At 33.0% G+C, this 23921-nt stretch overlaps 1 protein-coding gene across 1 annotated transcript in view; it reads right to left on the bottom strand.

Moving 5' to 3' along the window:
- LOC132721759 (synaptophysin-like) overlaps positions 1–22678 on the bottom strand; it is a 42695-nt gene extending 20017 nt beyond the window's left edge. Inside the window, exons 1-2 of the mRNA XM_060706125.1 lie at positions 22603–22678; positions 17439–17504 (exon numbers count right to left, since the gene is read on the bottom strand). Coding sequence (XP_060562108.1) covers positions 17439–17504; positions 22603–22620 — 84 coding nt within the window. The 5' untranslated portion in view covers positions 22621–22678. The remainder of the gene's footprint in view (positions 1–17438; positions 17505–22602) is intronic.
- Between the last annotated feature and the right edge of the window lie 1243 nt (positions 22679–23921).

Here is a 23921-nt window from a genome sequence, read left to right on the forward strand (position 1 = left end):
ATGTCTTGAATATTCAGGGCATTATAATAAAATCACAAAAGAAATAAGTAGGTCGAGTGCTGGCCTCGTGAAGATGAAAATATGACTTATTATTGCCTCATTCCCTTACATGCAAACAGCTCATCATCTAGCAAGTCAAGTGTGAAACCCTCCCATTTAAATCATTGATTCTGGTGGCAAAATTACAAAATCTATTGTCAGGTAATTACAAGAGACCCATCAAATCACTATATCGCTCACCTGAATGGGCAAGACAATTTAAAAGTCATATTTCAATGTAGATACAAGTTTTCGGGTTTCTTAACCTGAGTATTGACCAGTGACCTTCAACATGAAACTTTGAACTAAAAAAATCTCCCCAAAAAATATTGACATACATTATGATACCAAATCTTTCAATCATTCTTTGGTCAAACACTTTTGTCGAATAAAAATATTTACATCTGCATTTTAAAATTTAGACCTGAAAGAATATAAATTGACAATACTCAAAATTTATGCTTGAATTATAAAGCATCACATTTTGTTTATAAAATACAAAATCATTGAGTTATAACAAAATAATGTAAACAAGTAAACATGTACCAAAAGGGCGTGGCTCTGTGTATAAATCAGATTTCTGAGTGTTTTGGTGTTCTTTCTCTTATGTATCTTAGGAAAAAAACAAACTCTTGACAAATTTTCAATAGAAAGGTCTCCAAACTATATAGTATAATACAATATCATTATATGCATGTATATGCACAAACGTGCCAGCTGATCTTGGTTTTCACTGGTCGCATGTGTAAATTTGATCAGTTCACGCCAGCTGGCTATAAGGGTTAATCTATTAAACTTGTCCTCAATATAAATAAAATATCCTGAGACCTCAATATTTACACTTCAACATATCAATACAAAATATGCTTCCAATGAAAGGCCTATTAATAATATCCTATTCCTAAAAAGTAAAAGGATAGTTATAGCTTAAACATAATGCAAATACAGACAGATAAATCAACACACAGACAGACAAAATGTTGGCCACACTCTTACCTACTCATGACAGACAAGCTAAATGGTAAACAATGACCGTAACAGGAGCTTATATTGTAAACCATAAACATTTCATAAACTTATAGTTCTTTCTCTCCTTGGGAAATATATAACACTAGATGAAAAACAAGAGCGTAATAATGGCCCGTATCACCTCGGTAGAAAATGCCAGACACGTAAATTTCATACATGTAATTTTTACAATGCAGAAGGTGTAAGAAGTTGTGACCCCATTGATGTATAAAATTCTGAATCCAGGGAAATATTATTTATATGACTTTTGTATGGGTCCACTAGGCAACATTACATACAAAATATCAAAGATATGTGTCATGCAGACAAGAAGTTTTTTAATATGGGTCAATGTAATTAAGTGAGCCCTAGGCAAGGGGCATATATAATTGATACCATTCTTGTCAAGGACTCCATCTAAGGCTATGCTGCAAACTATAGGTATTGTAGTTTATGATAAAAAGTTTTTAGCAATTTTAAATAAAATCTATTTTCAGGTAATGTGAACCTACTTTTGCATCAGACTTGATAAAACAAGCATTTGATAGTATTGCGGGCAATACAGTAGTCCCCTACCGGTCCCTCAAAAAGTTCTTTAATTGTCATACACTCCTGTGTATTGCCATTTATAATGAATTTGAGGATGAAGTCTGTATTTGAAAATATCAACCACAAAACATAATAAAATAAGTTTGTCTATATCACAGTAATGTGTTAAGTTTCCATGCTTAGTAAGGAAATTATGTTTATACAACCTTGTCATATTATTACGATGTGGGATTTTAAAGTAAATCCTATAAGGAATGAAGAAGTTGGAGTGAAAATACCAGTTTCTCGAAAAAAATCTAAGTTCAAAGGGGACATAATTCTGGAAATAGTCTTGCTAGAGTATTTAACCTTCTCAAAAATGTCGAGTGATAATAAGAAACATATATATGAAGTTTGAAGTAGATACATTAGGAAATAAAGAAGTTATTTAAAAAAGACAACATTTTTTCCCCTAAAAAATCTAAGTTCAAGGGAGGTAATACTGATATTTTTTGTGCTAGAGTTATAAACCTTGTCACATATGATGTGGTTGATGACCAGAAACTTATATTTAAAGTTTGAAGTAAACACCTTAAGAAATAAAGAACATATAGTGAAAAAGCTGAAAAATTTAAATCAGAAATCTTGAAATTCAGGCTATTTGTTGCCATAGCAACCAGAATTTTCAACATAGGAAGAAAAGAAAAAGATGGGCATAATCTCCAGACTGCCATCTACCCATATTTCAAGTTTCATAAAAATATTTTCAGTACTTTTTGAGTTATCACTGGATCCAGTTTATGTGTTAAATTTGCCATATTTTCAGACTATTTGTTGCCATAGCAACCAGAATTTTCAACATAGGAAGAAAAAAAAAAGACGTGCATAATCTCCATACTGCCATCTATCCATATATGAAGTTTCATAAAAATATTTTCAGTACTTTTTGCGTTATCGCGGGATCCAGTTTTGTGGACGGACGGACTGACGGACTGACAGACTGACAGACAGACAGACAGACGGACAGACAGACAGACGGACAGACGGACGGAGGGTAAACCTAAAGTCCCCTCCGGTTAAACCGGTAGGGGACTAATAACTTTTTTGTACTCTGAGGGTTACCTAAAGATCACTGGTGAAGTTTGGTCAAAATCTATTTAGAGTTTTGGATGAAGATATAAATGTTGCTTAAAGAAAATGTGGATAATGATGCATAATTGATGTAGACATTAGGAAACCACTAACAAATCTGTATCCAGGTGAGCTAAAAAACACACAAATAAAACAGACAGGCAGACAGGAAGGAAGGTAGAAAATCAGCATATCTGCTTACTAGTACATATTGATTCTTTATGGTACATGTAAGAAACAACATTTATCAACATGAGAAAATAAAATAAAGTTAGCAAAATTTTTAATGATTTTTTTCCTGTCTGTCTGGCAATAATTATCTAATTTCATACATGATGGGACAGATGATCAGTTAGATTTATCAGACTCATATGAGGCATATTGTAGCTTACTTTTTGCTAATCAAAGGCTATTTAGTATTATTCTAGTTGGCATTACTAAAAGAAAAGCAAGAGCTTTCCCTAAAAAAGGGAACTAGACTTATCATAAAGAAAGGGGCAGTACTCTGTAAAAAAGGTAACACAGAGTTATGGGAACTGAGCTTATCATGTAAGATAATCACAAAGAATTATTGTCAAAGGTCTATGTTTCTTGGTTCAATTTTTTATTGTGCCCCAACATTAGTGGCGGGCATTTAGATTTACTCTTGTCCGTCCGTCCGTTCACTTTTGTGTCGCACGTAACTCAAAAAGTATTTGACCTAGAGTCATGAAACTTTACAGGAATGTTGATCAGCATGTGTAGTTGTGCACCTGGGTATTTTCATCTGGATATTTTTAGTATTTTCAGAGTTATTGCCCTTGACTTAGTAAAATTTTGCAATTTTCAACTTGTGTCGCATGTAACTCAAAAAGTATTTGACCTAGAGTCATGAAACTTTACAGGAATGTTGATCAGCATGTGTAGTTGTGCACCTGGGTATTTTCATCTGGATATTTTTAGTATTTTCAGAGTTATTGCCCTTGACTTAGTAAAATTTTGCAATTTTCAACTTGTGTCGCATGTAACTCAAAAAGTATTTGACCTAAAGTCATGAAACTTTACAGGAATGTAGATCAGCATGTGTTGTTGTGCACCTGGGTATTTTTGTCTGGATATTTTTAGTATTTTCAGAGTTATTGCCCTTGACTTAGTAAAATTTTGCAATTTTCAACATGTGTCGCACGTAACTCAAAAAGTATTTGACCTAGAGTCATGAAACTTTACAGGAATATTGATCAGCATGTGCAGTTGTGCACCAGGTATTTTCGTCTGGATTTATTTAGTATTTTTAGAGTTATTGCCCTTCACTTAATTTTCAACTTGTGTCGCAAGTTACTCAAAAAGGATTTGACATAGTCATTAAACCTTATGGGCAGGTTGCTCAGCATATTTAGATTTGCACCTGGGGTTTCGCTTGTGGATTTATCCAGTATTTGTAGAGTTATTTCCCTTGACTTAGTAAAAAGATTGACAGAACAGTGGCGCGGTGGGGGCACCCGTGTCCTATGGACACATTTCTAGTTATGTTAGGTCTTTCTTTTAAAATTATATGGCTTTATTTAAAATAATATACTACATCTGCAAATCACCATTATAATCAAATGTGGGTTTAAATCTAAAGTTGACCCCACTGAGCACTGATTCATAGTCAGAGGCCCTTACACAGACCTGAACAAATATTATTTTAATACTCTTAGGAATTACATAGTGCAAAACAGATGTTATCCGGAACTCGGCAAATGTGGGGTTTTCCAAGCTAATCCCCCGCTACAAACAAACTCTCTATTATAAGACTAAGCTTCACGGTGCACTAATGGTCACAATAGATCGGTCAATCTTTTGCACTTATTATATGCCCGAAAGGGCATATTATGTTATACTCCCTGGCGTCCGTCCGTCGGTTAGCAATTTGGTTTCCAGAGCATAACTTAAGTTCCATTTGGCCCACAATGTTCAAACTTCATAGGATGATTGTCCATATTGGGTAGAAGACCCCTATTGATTTTGGGGTCAAAAGGTCAAAGGTCAAGGTCACTATGACCTTAAAACTGAAAACAGTTTTCGGAGCATACTTAAGTTCCATTCGACCCACAATGTTCAAACTTCATAGGATGATTGTCCATATTGGGTAGAACCCCTATTGATTTTGGGGTCACAAGGTCAAAGGTCAAGGTCACTATGACCTTGATACTGAAAACAGTTTCCGGAGCAGAACTTAAGTTCCAATTGGCCCACAATGTTCAAGCTTCATAGGATGATTGTCCATATTGGGTAAAAGACCCCTATTGATTTAGGGTCAAAAGGTCAAAGGTCAAGGTCACTATTACCTTGTAACTGAAAACAGTTTCCGGAGCATAACTTAAGTTCCATTTGACCCACAATGTTCAAACTGCATAGGATGATTGTCCATATTGGGAAGAAGACCCCTATTGATTTTGGGGTCACAAGGACAAAGGTGAAGGTCACTATTACCTTGATACTGAAAACAGTTTCCGCCATAACTTAAGTTCCATTTGACCCACAATGTTCAAACTTCATAGGATGATTGTCCAAATTGGGTAGAAGACCCCTATTGATTTTGGGGTCAAAAGGTCAAAGGTGAAGGTCACTATTACCTTGATACTGAAAACAGTTTCCGGAGCATATGTTCAGTTCCATTTGGCCCACAATGTTCAAACTTCATAGGATGATTGTCCATATTGGGTAGAAGACCCCTATTGATTTTGGGGTCAAAAGGTCAAGGGTCAAGGTCATCTTTACTAAAAAAAATACTTTCGGGCATATAATGCTCCGCCTAGCGGTGCTCTTGTTTTCGAGGTTGTAACTGTAAAAGTTTTGTTTGTACCCCCGGATTAGCTGGGAAAAACCAAAAATATTTATTTATGAGAGAGTCTATTACTGCACTAAATATGAAAAGGAAAAATGCTGATTGTATTACACCTGTCATGACTTTTGTCAAAACCCATTCTGAGAAATGTATGGTATTCAATGTCTATTTTTATGTAAATGACCATAATAACAGTATGGATTTTAAAAAAACTCAATAATTATACAACTGGTCATTCATAAATCAAGAATGTTTAACTTATATAAATATTTAACAAATGCATGTACAAATGTAAAATAAATGGCCATATATAGCTCTGCTAATGCATAATATGGCCATAAATAGCTCTGCTAAATTCTTTAAGAGGCATCATAGCTGAGGAGAGACTATGTGTATATTTGTATGAAATTAATATTTTACCATTCTGAGATGCAGACGCTGATAGTTAGCAGCTCATCAACATTTAGTTATTTTGTTTTTATAGTTATTACAAAAACTGTATATATTTGTAGATGTATGCACAGTTGTAACAATATAATTCTCTAAAATTGGCAACAATTATTTATAGTTAGATATAAGTTTTTCTTTTATAAAACCATAGTATTTAATTGGCAGAAAAGATTCATTGACCTATCACACCTGCCAATTCACCTTGCCATCAATATGACTGGCTTGTAGTTTAAGCTCTAATCAGCAAGCTTGCCTTTAGCTCTAAGTTTCTAACTGGCAAGTTTGTCTTTAGCTCTTAACCACCACAGTTAATGTTGGCAGCAAACAGCAAGTTGGTCTTCTATTGGCAATATGACATATTGGTAGCAAGCAGGAATACCAGCAATAAAACATATGGGTATCCAGAAGCCTTGTCTATGGCTACTAGCCTAAGCTACAATATGTTTCAAGCAAGCAAAATAGTTTTTACCTAGCCATATAACATGCTGGTAACAAGTAAGATGGCCTCAATCTAGCCAAAAATTCAACATACTGCCAGCTAGCCATGCCACATCATATCCTTTTGCGAGCCATAATATGATTATGAAATGTTTGTGGCAAATGAGATTGCCTGTAGCTAGCCACCAATGCAACATTTTCATTTGGTATGAAGCAAAATGGCCTATACATATTATATATTTCATTTGGTATGAAGCAATGACAAATATTTCATTTGGTATGAAGAAATGTTTTCTTTGGCAAACCAGCGATACAATATATTAATTTGGTACTTAACATAATGGTCTGTTAGTTGTCCTTTGGCTAGTCAGCAAGACAACATTATACATTTGGTATAAAACGAAAATGATGACCTTTTGCTAGCCAGCATTATACAACACATTCAATGGGTATGAACTAAGATGGCCTATAACTTCAGCAATACATAGAGGATATTTGTTTGTTTGTGTGTAAGATGAAATTTTATTTCATCGAGTGGGCTTTAAAAACAGTATTCTCACGAGTGGCGTAGCCACGAGTGAGAATACTGTTTTTAAAGTTCACGAGATGAAATAAATTACATCTTACACAACAAACAGACAAATTTTCTTTTTATTTTATGCTTTAAAACAAGTTAAAACGAAATTTCCATAATTTTAACGTTGATATTAAAATCTGTTTCCCCCGTTGAGAGCCCCATTTAGAGGGAATTTCTCATTAAAAACAAGAAGTCTTGAGCTGAAAAATAAGTCCGCCAATGAAGGTTAAATGAATGTGATATTTATTCATCTTATTAAAAAATATGAATGATCGCTTGTTTTAATAATAAAAACAAACAATTCTTGTAGGAGAAAAAGTCCAACCATCCATCCATATTTCTGTTACTTACTGCGAATTTATATTAGACCTGGCTTTGTAAAATGTAAACGGCAGCCATTTTTTAAAGTCGTGTATTTCATGGGAGGAAAATAATTGTGTAAGATACAGAAGGATATAATTTGGATTTGTTAGTCATACACCTTTTTAAAAGAAAGAAAACTTATTTGAGGATTGTAACAGACAAAAAATAAGTGTTGACAGAAGTGAAAACATTCAGAAAAGGAGCTAGGAAAATGGAAAACTTGGAAGCTTGCTAAGGCATTGTAAGGAACGCTGGGTTGATTTACTTATTTTACGAGTGATAGCTGTCAATGCTTTTCAATTTTTCATAAAGCATACGGCAGTTATTGCTCGTAGGATACTTTAATATGCCCAAATGTCATCTAGAGCAGTTTTGCATGGGGAAGGAATGTATCCCGGAACAACCAATATTCAATCAGTTAAGTTGTTTTTAGCCAATAATAAATGGAAGGGGAAATTATGCTTTAAATTCATATTAGATATTAATGCATCTATCAACATTTATTCATTTTATGGTTGGTACATTTTCAATATGTCTTAATCTTTCTTAGAAAAACAATAAAAACGATAAGACCCACTCAGGTCACTCCCCGTGATATTTTAACCTAAATTCAAACAGCAGGGTAATCACCACTAAAGAATTTGTTCAAGATAAATCAGGGCTACTAAAAATTGTAGAAAATTTCACAACAGTCTATTCAATGATTTTCAACAGTTTTTACAGGATTTTAAAAAACTTACACTAAATTTTAAAACATATGTACAGTACAATGTATGGTATGACTACTGTTAATGTGTATAAAAAGGGCAGTTTAAGGTGTCACTTCTCAGTACGCTATTTGGGGTGCAAAATGATAAATGCATCCAATTATTACAGCCATTGTCCTTCCCCACTTTATAATATTACCAAATATGGAAACTTGTCTAGATCTGCCAAATGGTATCGCTTACAAAGATTAATTTTACAATCATCACCTGAAAAAAACTTGATTACAATTTAAGATTTTATCAATTAGGACCCCTACGTAAAGTCTGATGAATATTTACAGGTACATCATATAATTGAATGTTTTAAATACACCGAAGACTGAGGTAAATGGTAAAACTCTGTAGCCAATACTTCATAAAAAAATGAACTTGCTTGGAACAATTTTTACCACTATTTTAAACAAGTGGCTATTTTGAGATAGTTAAAGTTGGGCAATTTACATTGTGTCACTTAAAATAAACAATTTCTTATTGTTTTTCTGATAACATCTGACAATTAATCAAGTATGGCATTCCTGCAAGTGTTTAAGTTAATACAACAAGTGACTTTATGTACTTTAGTCAGACATGACATCAGCGCCACAGAATTAAGAATGTGTTTGAATTTAGGTTGTGATTGAAAATTGGTTGTTTCGGGATATTTTTCAGACTGTAAAAACGAAACAAAAAAATTTAGAGACGAAATTTTGTGATTGGAATTTGAAGGAATAGAAGTAAGTTTTCTCTCTTTTAATACTTTTGACATTTATGTTATTTATCTATTTCAGCTTTGCTATTTTTTTAACAGCCTGATATTGTCAGAATTGTCAGTAAAAATAAAATTGAGGTACCACATGGGGAAAATCTTAAAAAAGTAGTTTCGTCATTGAAAAAAGTGAAATTATATTTTGATAATTTTCACTGTGAAATTATCAAATATAATTTTCACGGATAAATCAGTAATCCACTGAAAAGCATAAAATAAAATATATTTCATTTGGTATGAAGCAATGTTGCCTTTGGCAAATAAGCAATACAATAATTATATTCATTTGGTTTAAAACAAGATGGCCTTTGGCAAACCAATAATACAACATTTCATTTGGTATGACGCAAAATGGGCTATAGCTAGTCAGCAATATAATTTATTTATTTGGTATGAAACAATGTTGCTTGCCTTTGGCAAACCAGCAATACAATATATTCATTTGGTTTGAAACAAGATGGCCTTTGGTAAACTAACACTACAAACCTAATTACATTGGCCTTAAGTTAATCAGCAATACAACATACTGGTAGCTATATAGCACGATGGCATTTGGCTTAGTCAACTATATGAAAAGTTTATAGAAAAGCAATTAATATGACATGTAAGAAACCAACAGAATATTAATTTAAAAACTCACCACATCAAAAATTTTGAGAAAAATGATCATCACAATCATAATTCTACCTTAGCTCCTAACCACTTGTCTTTACAAAATATTGCCAGATTTTGAAAAAAATCTTATCTTTTCAAAGTGTCATATCTAACACTTATATAATTAGGATGATATCCAAAATTGTGGGAAAAAAATTGTCATATCCAACAAGCAAATCTGCTCCTATTCACAAAAAAATAAAAATAATCCATATAATTTGCACCTATCCATTTCAAATTTGTTCAAATCTCACTATTTTCAAATGGAATTAAGATAAATCCAAATTCATACATCTATTTTCCTCCTATAATGTAAAATGGCTCATTCTCTTACAATATGATCACCACATAATTATGGTCAAGTATTGAATGTATTCCTTTATCAATCATATTTCTTTGTAGTTCAGCTCTATCTACCTGACCAGACAGTAGAAATTGAGTTCCTGCATACAATCAGTCATTTTACAAAATATAACATTCCTATTACTTGTCCTTTTTTCACTGAAACATCATTTCCTAACAGCCATATATATATTCTATAGTTTTGAAATACATCAATTTCCAGTCACGCAATGTTTGACATTTATTCCTTTTTTTTCTAAATGTAATTCCTAGTAAAACTTAAGAAAAAATACCTTCCAAAAGCTCTTGTTTCAAAAAAAAAATTGTTTGCAGATTAAATCTATTATCCTTGACAAAACAAGTGTCTATTTTTTGCATTCTTCTAGAAAAACACTTCCAATTTATTTAAATCCAATACAAAGTTTTTTATACCAGATTTCTCTTAAAACTTCAATTCAAAATTATTTCAATGCTTAATAGAATCATGGCTCAGCAACGAGTATTAAAGCTCTTATTTTAAGCACTTGTTTCGAAATTAAAACAATAGAAGAAATTTTCACATCACTTTTATGTTTAAAAGAATTTATCAAAATCAAAGTCACTTCTATCTAACCAAGTCTCCTACAATATTAACTCAAAGAAAAGAAACTAGAACTTTGTCCCTTGCTGACCAGTTGTCAATTTCATTCTTTTGTCTCATTTTTTTTTTTTTTTTTCACCAGATATTTATATCATCAAGAGTTCCGTACCGTGACACAACAGTGACACAAAATTGTGACACTACCTAGTCAACTAGAAAAATGAATGTGACATAGTCTTAGCATCTCGTCAAACATTGTTTTTTCTCCCCGATTGTCATTGTATAAAGTAAAAGCCGCGTGATTTGAGACTGTCTATCTTATTTCCCCTAGGTATCTCGGCATTAATGTAAGCAGAACACGGAAATTATAACAAGGCATTGGAACTTTTTACATGGGAATTACAGTCATATTGGACAAGCTTCACCAGTAAACTGATCACCATCTGTAAATCTCCCAATGAACCGTATTCAACTATTCACCCTGTTCTTGATTTACTGTTTGATCCACACATATTCTCTAATAAGGTATCTTTAATGGCCTTTTTCAAATCTTTTGATGCAGGAAAGATCTATTTGCGACTTTACCCTTTGAACGCTACTGTCGATTATGAGTTGCCTACAAGCCGCCCGTATATAGTCGGTGAAAATCTGCATTTCCATTTATCTGACCAGACTCTTATATCATCTGATGCATAATTCTGGCATTTTGATAATAACCCTTATATTCTGCTAAATATCTTAAATGGACTAATCCATTTTTTACTCTGGACAAAACCATTTATCATTTTTAGGGAAAATTTCAATATAAAAACTATATAAGAATCTGTTGCTGCAGACTCAGGGCTAAAAAAACCTTTATACATGAACAAGAACTGTCGGAGGACAGTAACGCTCGACTATTCGAAAATTTGTCACAAGGGTGTTTCATTGAGTATAATAATGCTTACCTATATGAATACATAAAATTGTCCGAAAAGGTACAAACTCTTCAAGTTTCAATACATTCCCTTCAGTAGTTATGGAGAGACAAGCTTACATGCAAAAACTTTACCAAGAATTCATGAGTCGAAAAAGGGGCATAATTATGCAAAAAAAGCAAATCAGAGTTATGGGTCTTGTACCAATCATCTTAGATAATCACAGAGACCAAGTGTGTGAAGTTTCAATCCATTCCCTTCAGTAGTTATGGAGATACCAGCTTACATGCAAAAACTTAACCAAGAATTTCTAAGTCGAAAAAGGGGCATAATTATGTAAAAAAGCAAATCAGAGTTATGGGACTTGTGGCAATTATCTTAGATAATCACAGAGAACAAGTGTGTGAAGTTTCAATCCATTCCCTTAAGTAGTTATGGAGATACCAGCTTACACGCAAAAACTTAACCAAGAATTTCTAAGTTGAAAAAGGGGCATAATTATGTAAAAAAGCAAATCAGAGTTATGGGACTTGTGCCAATCATCTTAGATAATCACAGAGAACAAGTGTGTGAAGTTTCAATCAATTCCCTTCATTAGTTATGGAGATAACAGCTTACATACAAAAACTTAACCAAGAATTTCTAAGTCGAAAAAGGGGCATAATTATGTAAAAAAGCAAATCAGAGTTATGAGACTTGTGGCAATTATCTTAGATAATCACAGAGAACAAGTGTGTGAAGTTTCAATCAATTCCCTTCAGTAGTTATGGAGATAACAGCTTACATACAAAAACTTAACCAAGAATTTCTAAGTCGAAAAAGGGGCATAATTATGAAAAAAAGCAAATCAGAGTTATGGGACTTGTGCCAATCATCTTAGATAATCACAGAGAACAAGTGTGTGAAGTTTCAATCCATTCCCTTCAGTAGTTATGGAGATACCAGCTTACATACAAAAACTTAACCAAGAATTTCTAAGTCGAAAAAGGGGCATAATTATAAAAAAAAGCAAATCAGAGTTATGGGACTTGTGCCAATCATCTTAGATAATCACAGAGAACAAGTGTGTGAAGTTTCAATCCATTCCCTTCAGTAGTTATGGAGATACCAGCTTACATACAAAAACTATACCAAGAATTTCTAAGTCGAAAAAGGGGCATAATTATGAAAAAAAGCAAATCAGAGTTATGGGACTTGTGCCAATCATCTTAGATAATCACAGAGAACAAGTGTGTGAAGTTTCAATCCATTCCCTTCAGTAGTTATGGAGATACCAGCTTACATACAAAAACTTAACCACAGGGACGCCGACGCCGACGCCGACGCCGACAAATGGGTGACTGCATTAGCTCGATTATTCTGCGAATAGTCGAGCTAAAAATGGACTGTTTAAAATTCAAAGCAGTGAACCAGTCAATTGCAAAATTTAGAATGATTAGGAATGTATCTTAATGAGTGAGAAACTTTTTCAGCATCTTTCATGCTAAAGGTCTTCAATTATTCATGCTGAACATGACTTTCTATTTAATGATCAAATTTAATTAATCAAAATTAAATTACTCTTTCAATCCTAATTACGTGTCCAATTTAGACACGCTTTTTAAATTTTACAACACTAAATGTTCTCAATGGAGTAATAAAATCACATCTGTTTAATTCTAAAGAAATCAAGGCTGTTCCTGAATTTTTATATATTAAATGTTGTAACCCATAATATTATATGTCATTTTACTATTATAATTATTGAACCCTACCCATAATACGGTATGTCATTTTACTATTATAATTATTGAACCCTACAACACGAATGGTCATCTCAGATCAGAGGGAACATACCTCTCCTCACAGTGTTGCAATTTAACTTTCAGCGTGCTGTCAACAAAAGATTCTACCTGTGCTGTCTGATTATGGTTTGCACTGTTTGCTATTCATCAGTATCTAATTTGAACTTTTCCCAAAAAATAATTTGAATGGTTTCATCCTTATTGAATGATAGACATGTTCATTAAGAATATTAGATGTGGTAAGGTGTAATCCAAACAATGAACTTGTCAATGAAAAATGAAATATAACAAAAGGAACAATTTGCGTTTTATTTTAAGTCTTAGGGTAAATGTTGGAGGCTTATAATGTTTAGGGATTTGGCCCACAATGGGTGTTTGACATTAAGTGACTTAACCCTTAACCCACAGGAACCAACAGTGATTGACCATTGCCACCAGTTACTTTCATGCAGTCTGGCCAGACTCTATACTGTTGGCTGACAAACTCCAAGTGTTCATTTTGATGTCCCTAAAATTGGAAATGGACTGTTAAAAAAATTGACAGCTGGACAAGTCCATTTAAGAAATTCTGCAGGATTTGGGTTAATAGACTACCTAACATTTTGTACTATAAGAATCTTACACCGGATGCCGGTATAGACTGGAATCATCTAGCTCTTGGGTAACTGTTTACGGTTGCAAAGTTTCCACTAAACACAAATACCCAAGAGCTAGATATTCCGGTCTGTTACGGCAGCCGGTTTATGATTCTTTTTCTTGCATATAACAAGGAAATCATATTTATGTACTATATTACTAAAACTAATATTTTCATTGCAGAACGTTTTTCATAGTAGCATATGAATTTACAACTTCATTCATTCATAAAGGCAAAATTCTAAGAACCCAATTTATTCAAAAACATGATAAAAAGCATGTGGGAACAACGTCATTTAAGGCACGCAACTTGTCTTACACAAGGTGGGTGTAAGACAGGTTTTTCTAGCACCAGTGTAAACAGTAGATAATTCTGTCTGACATGCAAGACATATAATGCCTTTTTATTTCACTCTCATAGTATTAATGAAAATTCAAGTTTTATATTATCTTTAACATTTTTTTTTTTGCCAAAAGTCTTCAGTGATACACCATGTATACTGTACTTTATCTTAAAAAAAAAAACTGTGTCAGTTTTCTCACCATTCATTAAAGATAAATTTATTATCCTAGCAGAGAAATAATTCCAGTCGCCACATCTTGCCATTTATCTGCCAGAGGCTGACATTAAATAACCACTTTGACACAGGCCAGTCTGACAAATATCTAGTGGAAATTTGATAATAAAATTACTTGGTAGTTAGTCTCCAATACTTTACAGCAAATAATTACAGCCATGTGTTTATAGGTCAATTATAAGAAACATATCATGAACCCAACACAAAAATAAGCACAATGAACAAGATTGTTAAAAATTTGGCTGAAGCTGAAGGTGAGTGTTTGGTTTTACTGCCCACCAGCACAGTTTAGGTCATATGGCCCCGAAACAGGAGAGATGATTTTGGCTTACTTCAGGTGTTACAAACTTCAAAACAAAGCAACGCCAGGGACCAAATGAGCTGTGTCACGACAAAACCAACATAGTGGGTTTGCGACCAGCATGGATCCAGACCAGCCTGCGCATCCGCGCAGTCTGATCAGGATCCATGCTGTTCGCTATCAATTTCTCTACTTGTAATAGGGTTTGTAAGCGAACAGCATGGATCCTGATCAGACTGCGCGGATGTGCAGGCTGGTCTGGATCCATGCTGGTCGCAACCTCACTATGTTGGTTTTGTCATGACGCGGCTCAAATGTTAAGTATTCTACATCAATGTGGTAGTATGTGAACTGCAGTTCTTTTCTGTTCAGTTCCGAGACTGTCATCAAGTATGATTTATAAGGTAAAAAAAGCAACTAAAATTCTCTGAAAATGGTAACCATTGTTTTTGTTTTTTTGTAAATCTAAATTTTTGTCAAAATAGTATCAAATGCTACACTAATAGTATAACAAGAAGACATTTTCTGCTCAACTGCAGTTCTACAAGGTATAATGTACTCATGCCTCTAAATAAATATTGAACTTATATAAAATCAACTTTTGTTCCAAAAAAAAAACTAAATACAAAAATGATGTTTTTTTTCTATCCTATAAAGTAGCCATAAAAAGCACAATATTGGCTACATTATCCATGGACATTGACATCTCTACAGTATTAATCAAACTGGAATTGCCTCATAAAAGCTGGATTTGTATTTCAGATTGTCTGTACGTTCTTATCTCAGACAGTAAGCAGTATTAATGATGGTTAAGGGTAGTCTTTGTGTGGCTTTAAAAGAGTTCAGTTTATTGAATGTGTCATTTAACATATAATAAATGGTGTATTGTGTAATTAAACAAATAATAACCTGTCGACAGAGTCTATATTAAGCAATATTACAGCTTTGGTTGTCTGACTATTTTGTCATTATCAGTATACAAACGGAAATATTCAGAACAACTTCAACATTATATTATTGTTTATGAAAATTCAACAAAAACATGCAGTAGTCTAGTTTCCATGGATATTTACATAAATTAATGTCATTATTTATAAAATAATACAAGAATGTCATCTTTTGCACAATACACTAGCTGTGTCACAGTGTGAAAACAAGCAGGCCATGGTGGCCTTATTTGGCCTACCACCATGCCAGAGACAAAGCAGAAAAAGAAAATGTAAAGAAATTTTTCAACAAATAAAAATTATCTTGTCATTTAACAAGAAGACAGTTATGGCCTATTATCATTCACACTCAGGGCAAACCAAATATTGACCCAAGGGGCATGGTAAAAAATTAATATCAGTTTTGTAGAGATTCACAAGGAAAGGCTACATGACAAATACTCTAGACATTGCAGTTTTAAATTTGTTTTCCTATACAATAAACTATATCAACTAAGTGACTCCTGTGGAGCGCTGCAAATATTGACCCATGGGGCATGATTAATACAGTTTTGTACAGTCCAACAAGGCAATGCTATATGCCAAATATTTAAGCTCTAGACATTGTAGTTTCACAAAATAAGACTTTTAAAAACATGTTTTCCAATACAAAGCTATACAACTCATCATTCTATTTTAACATACCATAAAAACCCACTGTGTACTACAAAATGATAAATAAAAAAAAAACGAAGAGAAGGAAAAGGTTATTTCATGCATTGCGAAATTCTCCAGTTCGCTATTCATTGTACATATCGAGACATTTTTTTTAATCAAGCACCCTCATACGGATCGGAATGATCGGCTTTTATTATGACCGACTATAAGGCTCAAGAAAATGCTGTCGCCCTTTCACAAAATCTAATTTCATTCCATAAGGGCGCCGCGCTTCGGCGCGGACGCCAATAAACTAAGTGACCCCAGGGGCGAGGACAATACTGACCCAAAGGGCATGATTAACACCAGTTATGTATTGGTCCACAAGATGATATTACATGCCAAGTATTAAAGATCTGGGCTTTGCAGTTTCACAAGTATTTTCCTATGAAAGTCTATATAGATATTAACTACAATGTAAGTTACACTCAGAGCCAGTGGGCATATTAATACCAGTTATGTAGTCACTAATGGTCCATAAGGTGATGTTACATGCCAAATATCTAACTTCTTGGCATTGTGGTTTCACACAGTAAGTCTCAAATGTTCACTAAAAATTGTAGTTGTAGTTTCACACAATGAGTCTAAAATGTCTTTCCCTAAATAAGTCAATAAATCAAGTGATCCCCAGGGCAGGGCCAATTTTGATCTCAGGAAGTTCAAACCTGTGTGCTGCATTGTCTCATTATAAGTAATATTTCTGCCAAGTAGTTTTGATTTCTTTAAATTGGTTTAAAAGATACAGAGTTAAAACAAAATTTTGAAATTCATACAAAATGACTTAGTGTGACAGTGACCTTGACCTGATAAAGGTCAAACCTGCACTCTGCATATCATCTCATTATGGTGATTTCGCAGCTTTGCTGATGGAGGCTGACAGGGTCACAGTAAATAATTCAGTGAGGTGTTAATAGCACTGTTGAACTATTGATAAAGAAATAACTAACATATAGTAAAATTTAACTATAGGAAATAAGCAGCCTTAACTGTCCTCTTTTATAAAACTAAATCTTGGCTGAGCTAAAATTTACCTGAAGAACTGACATTTTTGCTCCATATATATTAACTACACATTTTTATATATGTGCAATTTATGCAAGCCATCAAACACATTTCACAAACATTTTCACAAAACATCAAATGCTTACCCATTGGATTGGTTTGATAAAACCCCTAGGTTCTTTAAGGGATTCAAGGTTAAAGCCACTGAATATCTGAAAATAAGAAAACAACGTAACATTTAGACATGTCGAAAATGTTAATGATAAACACAAATTTCAAGTCACAATTCATTTGTTACTTAAATCTTTTTATAAATCAAGTTGAAAATTATTAATTATTTAATGTTTCTATAAACTACATGCATGTTTTAAGGGTTTCTATAACTCAACAGTATGTTGTAAACCTTAACTATGGATGTATCATTCACAAAAAAAATGTATGTAGTGGTTCACTACAATAAAATATTAACTTAATATAAACATTACATGTATTTATATGAGTTATTGACACCTGCTTTTTAATTATCATTGATCATAACTTTGCTTTAAAAATAAACCATATCGTTGGATGTCCTAATTTCAACACTGTCCTAAAGAAAACACCATAAAAAAATTTGCTATTTTTAAACATCAAAATAAATTTAATGTTCATTGTAGCTCCAAATTCTTTCAGCAGAATCAGCACAAAAGTTTAGATTATTATAAACAAGCAATTATCATAGTATTGCAAGCAATACATAAGTCCCCTACCGGTTAGAACCCCAGCAACATTCTGAAGGGTCACTGGCCATATAAATGCAATTGAATGAATGACATGAATGATATTTCACTTTATTTCAATAATTATCTCCCTTTGCAGAAAATGTTAAATTATAATTTTCATTTAAAAGAAAACACAAGAGAAATTTAGATCTTGATAGAATATAATTAGGTAAACAGAGATCACATGTTTCACTTTCATATAAAAAATACAAATAAGACAATTTGTTTCATCAAGAAACTCAATCCAAATGGATTTGTCTATCCATATGATAACCCAATAATCATTACAATAGCAATATTCATAATCAAGCAAATATGTAATAGAAAGAGCACCGAAACACGAGGTTATCTGATTTGTACGAGGGGGCGTAGCCCCCGAGTATTAATCAGATTACCGAGTGTTTTGGTGTTCTTTCTCTTTTGTATATTCATACACATTAAGATGACATGACATATACAAAATACAATATTGTACAATAAGATATACAAACAACACACAAATAGGGCGAGTGAGGAGGGTAAATTAGAATCTAACATGTGATCTACTTGTCAACCAAATACAGAATGAACTAAAATTGTACAGGTGAAAAAGACAAAAATGTTTACAGCCAATGATATAAGCGACCAATAGAAAGTTGTTTATTGCCTATGTAATCCATAAACTAAAATCCACTAATGAAAAAGAGTTATAAAGGTCAACCTTATAACTAAGTTATTTTAGTTCAAAATAAACAAAATTTGACCATAATTCATATTATTAGTAATACACATTCATCCTGTTATTTAAAACTCTAACTTAAAATATTGGTAATTCTTACTTTGAACAACATGAGCATAAATTTGTTGAGGCACATCAACACTTTGAATATATACATAGATGCAAGTTCAAAACTTCAAATGTCAGAAAACCTGAACACACTGAAGTTAGCAATATTTTCACTGGTTTTACATAGAAAAAAGTTCTTTCATGAGTACTAAAACTTAACTTCAGGTACATACCCATGAATATAAAACAGTATTCCTACACTTTCGGTGTGTAATGGTTACCATTGTCAATGCGTGTTTCGCAAATTTGGTATAAACAACCCAAAGTACCCTCAAAATGACAAGTGTTTTTATGATCTTATTCATGCTTTAATTACCAATATTATTTTAACAAAAAAAAAGAAAAAAAAGAATATAGTCATATATATAACTTATGTCTTGTATCATTATAAGTCAATAAAAGTTTCTTTATATTATATTACAGTTTTGGTTTGCATATATTTGGAACAACAGTTCGGTGTCTTCCCAACATTCAAATAAATCAAAAGATAGAAGGGAAAAGAACATGTTCTGCTATTTTTGTGCTTGACAAGTCATTTCTTTGTATAAAAAAAGTATAGCTTATATATGAAAACATGCTAGAATGACTATTCATAAATTAGAAGACAACTTATTTTTTCTCAGTCAGTCATCAAATATAGTTGGTTTTTTTAAACAGATGCAAGAAATTTTCTGTTTTTGATTTTTTTAATCCATATTTTTGAAGAATAGATATACATGTAAATGTATAATTGTTATTCCTAAACAAATCAATTGTGTAACGAAATAATAAAAATTACAGAGAGATGTATTAGACATGCTCTTAATTCAGCGTTCGAAATTAGCAGTAGTCCGATAGCCCCTGACTACCTAATTTCTCCTCGGGTTACCAACTTTTTACAGTAACAAGCCCGACCAGGCTACTGTATTTTCAGAGGCACTATAAACAACTGTTTTGAACAAATGAATCGTGCTAGTGAAATGTCTTTTGGGCTAGTGAATATTCGAATCTGGTAGTCCGACCAGCCTAGTGGATTCAAATCCAAATTTCTTACACTGTCTTATTGCATCTCATACAGGCTTTAAATGATCCAATTTAAATGATTTTTAAAACCTTTAATCAGCTGAGTGCCGCAACAATCAATGAAAATCAAAGGCTTTTATTATATGCCCCCATTCATACATGTAAATTTACCATCCTTGTAACTTGTATCATTATGTGACGTAGCCTGTACTATCTACTGCCAAATAAAAGACTGAATCATTGAATTGTTAAATTTTTTAAAAAGTGAGTTGATGCATGTTTAGTTCAAGCCAGAATAATTTGGCAAACAAGATGCGGTCATTTGTCCTATGTAACTGTTGCCTCAATTAGTCAATTAGTAATACTGAAAGTCTGAAACACAATACTTAATCTGCTTCCATCCAGAATATGGACAGATTACCAATCAATGCCTGAAGGTGCGATTTACATTTTATACCCTGGTGCTGTTTTTGATTTTTTACATTGACATTTATTTTTTCCGGTTAGAGTTGAAATTATCAGGAATTCTCGAATGTCAAGATTCTTTTTATCCCTTCCAGATATCATTCTATATATATCATTCTTATTCTATGGGAATCATAATAAAATTAGCAGTGCATAAAATACCGAATTGGATTTTTTAAAATGGAAAATGAAAAAAAGAAATGAACGATTTTAACCTACTTCCCCATTCATAGGGTTTGCCTGATTTCATATTACTTGAACAATATTATGGTTCCCTGCCATCTATGTTCTCTGGCAGATGGATTTTTTAGATATCATATAAAACATGAAATGGCTGTATATAGTGTGTGGTTATGTTGAGTGCAGCCGAAAGTGTGTAGATCTAAGTGTATTGAAAACATAAAATGTGTAGCCACTGATGGGTTTAAATTAAAAGGGAAACTGTCAAAGTCCCAACTTGGCGGGCCCAGGCTTTGGCTTTCCCGGCTATAGACTACATCATATTTAAAAAGAAAATCAAATAAAAAACAATTAAAAATTATATAGAATTCTATACCTATCAATTAAAATTAAATTTTCAGTGTCAGTTCTAGTTAGGCGCTGCCATTTACAATGTAACTTTATATGATAAAAGACGTTTTTTTCTGATAACGGAACAAAACTCAACTTTTCGGAAAAAAAATAAAAGTCGAGTGTTCCGAGTGAAAACAGAAGTGATGCATGAAATACAGAATGACACCTTTAAACTGAAAAAATGGAAGGAATTTTTAACGACTTCCCCAATCATAGGCTTTGCATAATTTCATGTTAATATACTATAATTTCTGTCAAAGAGCTCGCTATAAGGCTTTGCCTTATACGTAATAAATGCTAAATAAAGTTTCCTTTTAAAAGGAAAGGCTTGCACAGTTGTGCCTTCATCCAAACCCTTTACAATTTTTTTTTTGTTTTTTTTTTTTTGGTTTCAATTTATTATCACATTTTTTTTGAATTACGGTATTTGTATATCATAAAGTGTTAATTTAATTTTTTTTTTTTTGAAAACCGAATATTTTTTGTCAAAACGATTTGAAATCTATTCTCCATTGTATAAAACTAATAAAGAAAATGATCAATCGTAAAAATACTAACGTGATACTGAAGGAAAACAAGTGTGCACATTTCATTTCCCCTTTTTCGCAGCGAAATCATTCCTTTGCTTTATAGACAAGTAATTGCACTAAAATACTTCGTTACGTGGTACCAATTAATAAGCATGTATCAACTATGTTACACGATCACAAATAGACGATGCGCTAGGTGGCAAGGTTAATGATATGCATGGGCTATTTTTAGATAACCTCACCAAGAAGAAGTTGGATCTAAATATAACTCGATCTTTGAAGACGGAATACTACTACAGACTGCAGTCACCATTCTCTATTGTATAAACTAATACAGACAAAAAACAATTATGAAATAAACTAACTTTTGCGTTTTGAAAAACAATTGAAACGGAACAATTTCGTTTATAATTTATTACGGTTTAAACCGATAAATCAAGTAAAAATAGAAATCCTATTTATATAAACAAACTGGGATTACCGAAGTAACTAAAATAGCTTAGATTTCCGTAATATTACTTCGTCTAATTCCGCAGTATGACAAAATCGCCCGAATTGTCACGATTGCAATCGGAACTACATCGGCTATTATCATCAATCCAAAGAGTGACGGAAAAGGCCGAAAAGTTGCGATTGGCACGATTGCAGTTGGTTTCCCGTTCAATCATGCACCAACAGATGTAAGCAGGAAACCACCTAACCGGAACAAGTTTTCCATATGAAATGGCTTGCAGCCGTGGCTGCAAGCCAAAAAAGTAAGAGGCGGGGAAATAGGATTTTTTTGCTACAAATGCAATTCAAATATTGATTATCAATATAACATGATGATTTTTTATTTGGTCTGTTTTTTTACAGTAAACATTAGAATATGACATAGACCGCAAACTTGAAAATGCGTCAATACACGTCTTTCTTCTTCAGCCTGCATGATGGCTACATAGCCTTAGGACTAAAATTCTCTGAAAAATATAACATTGACTCATCGTCACAAGTTTAGTGTGGAGAAATAGTTTCCTTCTAAATCAAAAAGCAAAAGGAGACACTGACAAGTTTATTTTCAAAAGCATCAAGTCGTTTCATAACATTATGAATACTGCAAACAAATACAGCTGTCATCGAAAACAAGGAAAATTATTTATTAATTTCTGTTTACCTGTCCGGCGGACGCCATTTTGGAACTAATGAAATTCTTGGAAACGATTGGTTGAATATTGGCATGGGCTAAAACATTTCCATTGCTGCAAATCCTACCAGTCATCAGTTCAAACAGCGGAGATCGAGTTTTTACGGCCCTTTAATATTATTTCTCATGAAATAGACTATAAAGAAAAAGGTCTGAGTTTCTTGTATAAGTAATGATTTTATTTTATTTTACCTGTATTTTTGATGGGGAGGGGGGGGGCTTTTGTTCTATGTGTAAATTTCATAGGGGGGGGGGGGGGGGGCTTTTGTCCACCTTGTCATTTTTCGATGGGGGCGGGGCTTTTGTCCGGAGGGGCTTTTGTCCTACACTCGTGCAATATATAGAACAAATAATATATATATGAAATTATTCTCGTATCGGATAAAGCTTGAATGTGCGTTAATGTATGGTTTCTGTATCTTAAGTTGAATATAGAGTGATACCTTAAATATTTTCTTTTAACGGTGCACGTGTATTTCGTGGGTTAGTGGGGGTATATATATAGTGTTTTCGCGGTTTTTCTTCATCGACGCTTGCATTTGGAAGTACTTCAAGAACTTGTTTAAATACGCCACCCGACCCCATCCCTTAATTCTTACAAAAACGTTTTTGTAATGAAGTATTTAAATACACATTCTTGCTGAATATTTAGGCTTTTTACATTATTCGGATAATATGAAACACAATAATCGTTTCTTGAAATATAACTTAGTAAGGTTGCATAATTTAATGAATTTTCTTTGTTTTAATGAGCATAAATTGTTATTTAATATTTCACAGATTGCACAATATTATTCTGTTTGTAATTTTTTGTAACCACGTATTCAGACCTGTTTTAGTTTCGTTTCAGAGTTTCGGATGCAGCAACAATGCTATACATCTGATGAATCCCAAAATACAAGAACATAACAGATACAGATAAATACCGATTGAGTCTATTGATTTATAATATGTACAACCAAATATTAAGCGTAATTCCTATGTATTTGTTGTTGCTTCTTGCTATAGTAGATAGGAGAATAATTGATTTACTCTCAACATAAGAGAGAGAGTAAATATATGCAAGTCATTCTCAGGCCCGACTGAAACCCCCAGACACGTACCCTAGCCTAAAGAATTTTTTTCAAGAGGGTAAAATATTAGCAAAAAAAACTGGCTTAAGATAAATGTAAGTCACTTAATCCTTGTATATTGGAGCCTGGACTCCTGCTGCGGTTCCCTGTCAGTCTAAACACTATATGCCTGTAGGCAATTTCTCAACATAATGTTTTCGACTCCAGGTCATGCAT

The sequence above is a fragment of the Ruditapes philippinarum genome, unplaced genomic scaffold (genome assembly GCF_026571515.1).
Source record: "Ruditapes philippinarum isolate M1 unplaced genomic scaffold, ASM2657151v2 ctg1407_1_1_1_1, whole genome shotgun sequence".
Taxonomy (NCBI): Eukaryota; Metazoa; Mollusca; class Bivalvia; order Venerida; family Veneridae; genus Ruditapes; species Ruditapes philippinarum.